The 8,691-nt window shown below is 37.0% G+C and overlaps 3 protein-coding genes and 1 long non-coding RNA gene across 5 annotated transcripts in view; 3 read left to right on the top strand and 1 right to left on the bottom strand.

Annotated features, from left to right (window-relative positions):
- Positions 1-678, top strand: part of LOC111458478 (probable aquaporin PIP2-1) — a 3,845-nt gene extending 3,167 nt beyond the window's left edge. Inside the window, exons 3-4 of the mRNA XM_023101175.1 lie at positions 37-177; positions 401-678. Coding sequence (XP_022956943.1) covers positions 37-177; positions 401-520 — 261 coding nt within the window. The 3' untranslated portion in view covers positions 521-678. The remainder of the gene's footprint in view (positions 1-36; positions 178-400) is intronic.
- A 798-nt stretch (positions 679-1,476) lies between these two features.
- LOC111458477 (caffeoylshikimate esterase-like) lies at positions 1,477-2,799 on the top strand. Its single transcript, XM_023101174.1, has one exon. The coding sequence runs from the start codon at positions 1,620-1,622 to the stop codon at positions 2,619-2,621; it is 1,002 nt and encodes a 333-aa protein (XP_022956942.1). The 5' UTR covers positions 1,477-1,619; the 3' UTR covers positions 2,622-2,799.
- A 352-nt stretch (positions 2,800-3,151) lies between these two features.
- Positions 3,152-8,691, top strand: part of LOC111458480 — a 7,751-nt gene continuing 2,211 nt past the window's right edge. The window contains exons 1-4 of one of the 2 annotated variants that reach the window (XR_002713128.1): positions 3,152-3,257; positions 5,478-5,550; positions 5,655-5,727; positions 7,988-8,073. This is a non-coding gene — a long non-coding RNA (uncharacterized LOC111458480). Of the gene's footprint in view, positions 3,258-5,477; positions 5,551-5,654; positions 5,728-7,987; positions 8,074-8,691 lie in introns of those variants that run through there. The other variant, XR_002713127.1, reaches the window with a different exon arrangement.
- On the bottom strand, positions 4,691-8,684 carry LOC111458475. The gene is made up of 4 exons (XM_023101172.1): positions 5,736-8,684; positions 5,403-5,529; positions 5,163-5,264; positions 4,691-5,054 (listed from the first exon to the last, which is right to left on the bottom strand). Exons 1-4 carry the CDS (start codon positions 8,300-8,302, stop codon positions 4,968-4,970), a joined length of 2,883 nt encoding a protein of 960 aa, XP_022956940.1. The 5' UTR covers positions 8,303-8,684; the 3' UTR covers positions 4,691-4,967.

Genomic DNA, 8,691 nt, shown 5'->3' with positions numbered 1-8,691 from the left:
TTTTTTTTTTTTTTTAAAAAAAAAAAAAAAAAAAAGGTATTGGCTCCACTCCCGATTGGGTTCGCTGTGTTTATGGTTCACTTGGCCACGATCCCCATCACCGGCACCGGCATCAACCCCGCTAGAAGTTTCGGCCCGGCTGTTATCTTGAACCATGAAAAACCGTGGAATGATCAAGTCAGTATCTCTTATATATCATATCTATCTAAATTTATTACAAGCTAGATAAGATACCAAGTATGACGCGACAATGTAATTATGCATATTGAAGTTGACTAATTTATATTTGGGTCAAGGGTTAGACTACTTAGAATTATCAGTCATTTAAATTATATTCACTAAAATATTGTTCCATTAAAATTCTAACAAAGTGTGAAATGGGTTGTGGGGGGTTTTGCAGTGGATATTTTGGGTTGGGCCATTCGTGGGAGCCGCCATCGCAGCCTTCTACCACCAGTTCATTTTGAGGGCCGGCGCCGTCAAGGCTCTCGGGTCTTTCAGGAGCAGCCCATCCGTTTGATCGCATTCCAAAATCAAAGCCCATTTTAAGCACTTTTATGTTTTAGTTGGGGGGCGATGGTTAAAAAAATGGTTTATTTTCCCTTTCTCCTTGTAGTATTAAACTTTTAATCTTGCTTTATTGTAGCCCCTATCAATGTTAGTTCTCTTTTGCCCCTATTTCGTTGCCCAATAATCTTATCCCTATGATACTCAAACTGCAAATATTTAATTACTCCTCTTAAAAGATTAAATTTTTTCAACAAATATTTAAAAATTTAATTAATTTATTATTATTCATATCTATTTCATTATAACTAATTTACATTAAACAAATAATTGTCTGTTACTATCCATATAAAAATAAGGCTAAATTAATTTAATTACCTGAAGGCTAAATACTTTACCTTTTATCTTACAAATACTTATAAAATTTGAAAAGTTTAAATAAAATTTAAAAAGTACCATTAGTTTTAATTTCTTACTTAAATATTAATATTTTGTTTTGACGATACCAAAATTTTAGAAGGGTGTCAAAAATATTTCAGAACTTACAAAATGATTTTTCCTTATAAATTTTTTTATTTAAAAAAAAAACATTAATAAACTTTTTTTAAAAATTAAAAAATATTAATAAAATTTCAAAAGTTAGGTTAGCCCTTTTTGGAATAATCTCAATTAAGAGTATTTTTTAGATAAAATATAAAATTTATAGACAATTTTATTAATTTAACCTTTTTATTTTTAAGTTTTGAGTTAATGGCTCAAATTTTAATATTTTAGGCTTTTAATTTCAATAATTAATACAAATAATTGTGATGAGAACTTTGGTGCAAATTAGTGAAAACTAATTTATGATAATTGATTTAAATTTTTAAAATTAATTATTAGACATTAACAAAAAATAATAATAATAAATAAATAAAGGGGAAGAAATTCTTTAAGGTATGTGATAAAAATAAATCCAAAATTAATGTCAAAACTACTCCCAAGCATACCTCAAATGCGTTAACTACCAAAATCACATCTCTTTCACTTCCCATTACTAATTTTTCCCTCCCTCAAAAGCGCAAATTAGCACTTTCCCGCCCTGCAACACTACCATATCCTCCGACCGGGAAATGGTTCACCCGGTGGAAGACGCCGACGAGCGGAGCCCCTTCGGCTCTCTTACGGAGGACGAGTTCTACACTCGCCATTCGGTGAGTCACGGCTCCGAGTTCATCACCAATTCCAGAGGCCTTAAGCTGTTCACTCAGTGGTGGATCCCTCTCGCTCCGGTCTACCCAATCGGAATCGTCGCCGTTGTTCATGGCTTCACCGGCGAATCTAGCTGGCTAGTTCAACTCACCGCCGTGCATTTTACCAAGGCCGGATTTATCACTTGCGCTATCGATCATCAAGGCCATGGATTCTCCGATGGCCTCCAATATCACATACCTGACATTAACCCCGTTGTGGACGACTGTATTTCGTTCTTTGACGCGTTTCGTGAGCGTCACGCGCCGTCGTTGCCTTCCTTCCTCTACGCCGAGTCGCTCGGCGGTGCGATTGCTCTTCTGATAACGCTTCGTCAGAAATCGACGACCCAGGGCTTGCGATCTTGGAACGGTGTCGTTCTGAACGGCGCCATGTGCGGAATCAGCGCCAAGTTCAAACCGCCATGGCCACTGGAGCACTTTCTGTCCCTAGCCGCCGCTCTGATTCCGACTTGGCGCGTGGTTCCCACCCGCGGATCTATACCTGAGGTATCCTTCAAAGTCGATTGGAAGCGGAAGCTTGCGATGGCGAGTCCTCGACGTGTGGCGGCGCGTCCTCGCGCTGCGACGGCACAGGAACTTATGAGAGTGTGCAGAGAGTTGCAGGAGAGGTTCAACGAGGTGGAGGTTCCTCTTCTGATAACGCATGGCGGCGGCGATGTGATCTGCGATCCAGCGTGCGTGGATGAGCTTTACCGACGCGCCGCCAGTAGGGACAAGACTCTTAAGATATATCCAGGTATGTGGCACCAATTGATTGGAGAACCTAGAGAGAATGTGGAGCTTGTTTTTGGGGATATGGTTGAGTGGCTCCGAAGTAGGGCCACCGCAGATGCCTCTACAACGGCGGCCGGAGGGGAGTGAGCCGCCGTCGAGAAATCTACAAACAGCCTTAATTATTTCGGTTGAGTTCCATTGCAAGTTTGATTAGGATGAATTCTACAAATTGTTTTTTTATTTATTTTTAATTTTCTTTAAACTAAGGTGATGGCATCATTTTAACTAAAAGTAATTAATATTAAAATATTAGGTTTTAAATGGATGTGAACAATAGAAAGGACCATTTGGGCTGGGCTTAGGCAATAATCTAACTGGGCTTGATTGAGCCCATTAAGTTTCTATATAGTGGCCCAGCCTATTAGTCATTAATAAAACGCCGCCGTTTTGCGTTAAACAGACGCAGACCAATGTACGATTTTCTCCTCCTTAAAAAAGGTTTAATGTGACACAGTCACTTGACCGCTGGGTAAAACGTCGCCGTCTGTTGCAACTGCGTAAAACAGACAGACCGATTTACCATTTACCCACTGTACGCGAAACGCCACCGTTTCGATAGTCGTGATACTATATAAAGGCAGGAGCGGGTACTCGGCGTCACTTCTATGTCACAAAATTGCGCGCGAATAAATGATGGTTTCTTTTAAAATTGCTCCGACGAGATGTACGATTATACAACGATTCGACCTTCGAAGCTCTGGTGGCTTTCGATATCGTAAACAGGTATTTCAGATGAACGATCTTTTGCGATGCATTGTTTGAGTCAGTGATTTTGTTATCGGAAGACTTAATCGTTTCTTCTTTTATCGTTAATCGTGATTGCTATGTCTCATAATTCCTTCTTACTGTTCGATTTTGATTAGTCGACGAGGAAAATCAAATAGTTCCTGTCATTAATTATTGTGATTCCTCAGGATCAAATAATTTCTTACATTAATTACCGTGATTGCTCAGTATCAAGTAGTTTCTTAAATTAATTATTGTGATTGCTGATTATCGAAAAGTTTCTTGAAAGTTTTTGTTTCTCTACTGGATTAGATTAGGTTTCGAGTTGATTGATTTGATCCATCCGTTGCTGACTTGTGTCTTGTTTTTAAATATCTACATTTGATTTAGGATAGATTTTCTATAGTTATTGTTATTTTGAAGACAATTTCGCGTCGGCGTTGCTTTTTATTGACGTGTGAATTGAATAGTTAACCGAACTGTGTATCGACGATCTTCAGCGGTGGTTTCTTGTTTATCACTATTTCTTTTTTGGTGTGATCCGCTTTACATTAATGTTATATGTAATCTTTTATTGCGCTCAGACTGTGAACCATTATTTTAAGCAACTATCTGACGAACTTCTTATCCTTCTTTGTATTTCTTACTACCTAATTTTCTGCAATTTTATGTAATGCGATTGCAGAATCTTTTGGATTTATAGAGCATTATGTCTTGAAAATTTTAGTTTTAGAAAGTTTTATATATTCAAGGATAGAGTTGCTACCGCTTAAGCTTAACAACATTATGATTTGAATTTTGATTCTGTTCATTTTCGATTGTTACATGCATTTAGAAGCACTAGTTGTCATATTCTCTAGAATATTTTTTAAAAATTATTTTTCTAAATTAAGTTTCTCTTTATCATTTAATGGAATGCTATAATATTTTTTATTAACTTTGTCAAAGTTGTAAGCGTCACCATTTTCATCATTTCGGATGATCCTGTTTCTTTTTTCATAGTCTTAATTTTGTGTGGATTTTAGTTATCCTTTAATATTTTGTTTCCATCATTGGTAGATTCATAATTGTTATTCGATTTTGATATATTCTAAATATACATGTTGAGTTCATGCAATAATAGGTTTTGTTGACAATACCGTCAACCAGTAAACAGTAAACTAATGGCAAAAATGAGTAGAGCGTGCTTCTTTTGGTTATTAGACTCGTACTTTCCGAGTTCATGTGCTTCTTCACTGGTCCACATGCTATTTGTTATATAGGAACAAAGGAAACATTCATTAAGTGAGGAAATATAAAAAAGAATGCTTAGTTGTATTAGAGTGAAGGGGAATACAAATAAAGTTATTCCAAATTGCTTCAACTCAAGGAGAACCGAAGTTAGAAAAAGATTATGCAAATAACTTAAAAGGAAGCCTTAAAAACTTTCATATCTTAAAGTTTCTCCACCTTTTATATTCACAAAAAAAATTTGGTGTCCGCATGGCGAGGATTATATTTTATTTAAAAAAAATTCACCGTGAAGTACTCAAAACATTTTCTGAAAGTGAACCTTTTGCGTTCCCAGAAGTATGTACTTGAAATTTTGGTTTACCTATACCACCAAATTTTGTTAGTTTGCAGTTTCGTTGTTGCTGAAACATCTACTACTAAATAAATCCTATAGAACAATTTCCTTTGGGCCTAAAACAGATTAAAAAAATGGGGTTAAACATCAGAGCTTGTATCTAATTTTTTAGGTGGTGTACTAAATACTGCTACCTGCTCCTTGATCAACCTGAGAATTTCTGAGACCTGCAGAGATATTGAAAGAAAGTAATAGTTAAAATTAATGCAAGTTAATTGCTATGAGATTGGGTACATAAACATAGAATAAAGAAAATAGACTTGGGGATCTCTTACATCAGAATATTGCTGCAAGACCGGTGATTGTTGATTCAGAATCAAGTATACTTTCTCAATCAATCTAAGAAGTATATCCACTTGATCCCCTAGAAGATCCACCTAATGTATATCAAATAGGAAATGTAGGAAAACAATTAAATGACAGAAAATTGTTTCCAGAATTGGATGTATCTTTGAATGCGTGGGGAACATGTATAATGAAGGAAAAATATCTGTATTAGAAATTGATTATAGAACCTCATTTTCAGCTTTTCTGAGATTTTGGCATCTTCTGATGAAAGCCTTCTTATAAAGCGATTCACTTTCTCGCAGAGAAGCCATGACTTGAGGAAGTGGATACAAAGTATGCTTCATTTCTTCCAATCTATCAACAGTAAAAAATGAGGTAAGTTTATTTCCTTTAAACAACAAATTTTTGTCCAAGTATTTCAAGAGTTGGTTTTCTCTCGAGGAAGTAAACTTTGTTTAAGCTATTTGGTTTGATAACAGGTGGAGGTGCAATTAGCACCAGTTTTTTCCGCTCAGGAAGATCAAATGAAACTTTACCAGAAGGCACTATGAGGTCAGTACCTCAGCGTTAATTGTCCCAACTTTTTATTTGCCATCAGCTCGAAATCATAAAATATATGTGGAAACTCCAGAAGTTTTAGGCACTTAGAATCTGACTTGCTTAGCTTCATATTATGAAGTTCTGATAACAAGAACTTCGTATCTGGTACATTTTCCAAATCCGGAGAAATTTCAGAAATTTTTTCTGCTTCATCAACTATAGTTTCTAAGCTAGGTTTCAACTCGCCCACAAACAACTTGTTATTGAACTGCATCATAGTTTTCACTAGCTTATTACTCAAAGAATTGAGAACGCATTGAATGTCTTTCAACTCTACGGAGGTAGCTTTACCATTACAATCCATTATCTCAAGACTTGCACTGAGCACCAAGTTTTCCACTACTTCAATGCCTTCTGAAAGCAAACTTAGTTTCTGACAGAGACTTCCCGGACCAATCTCTGTGCCTTCACCTAGTGTTTTCCTAGATGATGTAATTTCTGTAACGTCACTATCCTGAGTTGGGACATCAATATTCCTTTCTCTGTCACAGACTTCACTTTTTGCCTCATCAAGCATAGTCCAATAAATTTCTTCCCTAATTAAAGTTTCCAAGTTAGACACCTCTATCGTGTCCTCCCATTCCGTAACCATTTCCCTTAAGAAAACTGAGCAGACATCTTCTTTAATTGTAATTTGGGGAAGAAAATCGTTGAAGAATTTGGTATGTGGACAATGGTTGGCTTTGTAACAGATGCTTTTGATTGTCTCACTCAAGACGAACCAAGATATCTCTTCTCTAAGAAGTATTTCAGATGTATGTTCTATTATGTTTCTATGCCATTCCTCCAGCATTACCGTAAAGGGGATTCCATAAATTTCCTGCTTTGTTTCGCATTCCAAACATCGAGAAGGGTTATTATCAGATGTCAAACCTTCCAGATAGAGGTTTTCGTCCTTCACATCCTGCAATCTGTAACCTTTCATTGCCTCCATGAAGAAAATATGATATATATCATCTTTAATTTGGGCTTCAATCTTGTAACTTTCCATGGTTTCATCCAACTGATTGAACATATCCCTAATGAAAATTCTGCATATACCATCAGAAATCAGTTTCTCCAATTCCCAGCGACTTAAATCATTACAAAACTTTTCTCTCAACCCTCGGAATAAAGTGGTGTAAATTTCTTCCATTATTATGTTTTGAAATTTTATGTCCTCTCTCTGGTGCGTTAGCATGCAGATTTGGTTTTGTATTCCTCTGTTTTCTTCATTCCGCAGTTCATGCATCTTGCCCCAGATGTCTGCCAAAGTACCAACATCTGATTTCTGTCTATGATTTTCTCTTAATATTTGCTCCCCATCTTCTGGAGGAATGTCTTCTTCATCAAAATCCCAATTTTGGCCTAAAATTTTGTTAATCCGAGCATTCAAAATCTTTAAATTCTCTAGTTTTTCTAGTACTTCTCGGAACCTACTTTTCAAGCTTTCAGGACTTTCCTCTCGAAGCATTTCTGGCTTCAAATGAACCAGTTCTTCTGCTTGGTTCTTTACCATTTTAGCAACATCATGCCTTCCCTCCTCTTCTAGCTCGTTTTCATCCTTGTTTATCCCATATTCTGAAAATCTACCATCTAGATCTTCTTTTTGGGGCTGTATTTCATTTTGGCTAATGAGAGGCTTGAGCTTCTCACACAAACCTATGGCTTCATTCATTAAATATGACCAATGTTCATTAAAGGAAACTGAAACTTGGTTCTCTTTCCTTCTCGCTTCTGCTTCCAGATCCTCCTGGCAATCCCTCACAAATCCATTAAGACATAGTGATATTATATCATTCTCAATACTTGATTTTACTTGCTGCTCTATTGGTCCCATGTCGGAACAGAAAATGGCACTCTGCATCTTTCCAAACGCAATGTCAAGAGTTTCCTTCAAAATATCAATGTCAGACCCCATCTCTTCAACTTTTAAATCGTTGATACAATGATTCCGTCTGTTCTTCACCTTAGGCACATAATCATCAAACTCGAGTTTTTCTCTGATCTTCCAAACCTGTCGATCCACCGAGTCTTTTAGTTCACAAAATTCCCCATCTCTATTGTCATCCTCACCTTCATGAGGGCTAAGGTTGGAACTTCCGGCACTCCTTGATCTTGCTTGCTCAAGATCTTCCTGTGAAGAAACTAATTCCTTTTCCGTAAATTCCAATGCCTGCCTTAACTTGGACTCGCTCACAAATCTATCTGCCAACTCCCTATCTTTTTGTAGGATAGCCAGCTCCGATTCATACAGACGTCGTTGAAGGCGGTTTCTTATTTCGGCCAAGCCTGCAAGCACTTCTTCATGACTGCTCTCCGGATTGTGACTGTCCGTTTCTTCTTGAACAAACGTGATACACCCATCCAATTGCATTACAGACAACTCGTAGAATTTTGATATCTCATGTAATCTTTCTATAACGCCTTCTCCAGACTTGACTCTTTCGTGAGCTTTGTCCATAGCACGATGCACAATCCACATCATGGTTGAATCCACTATGGACACTTTAAAGTTGTCATCGATCACACCAAAAATTCCATCCATGTTTCCTCTGAAAATCGAAGCTCTGGAAAGGACAAGTATGAAGTTTTTACGTAGGTATGGATTTCAGTTTAGTGTTCAAGGAAAATTGTCCTTTTTCAGGGTGTTAAATTCCAAGGCATCGAGTATAGCTCCGATCTTAAGCGTTTTGCTTCCGTGTATGTAACTCTTCCATCTCTTAGATTAATACGTGGACTGCAATCGCATTAGGGTGTTCTTACAAATAGCCGAATTGGAAGGATCACGGTCCTTCAACTTAGCTTAAATAAACCAAAATCCAAAACCACGTGCCCCATGCCTACTTGGAAATAGTAGGATAAGTGGAGAAACCCGTGGCTATTTATAGTTCTATCGGCGGTGGTCGGGAATTGTTTTTTTTTTTTTTTTTTTTT

Source organism: Cucurbita moschata, unplaced genomic scaffold (genome assembly GCF_002738365.1).
Source record: "Cucurbita moschata cultivar Rifu unplaced genomic scaffold, Cmos_1.0 Cmo_Scf00021, whole genome shotgun sequence".
Taxonomy (NCBI): domain Eukaryota; kingdom Viridiplantae; phylum Streptophyta; class Magnoliopsida; order Cucurbitales; family Cucurbitaceae; genus Cucurbita; species Cucurbita moschata.
This window is presented reverse-complemented; position numbering and strand designations above follow the sequence as displayed.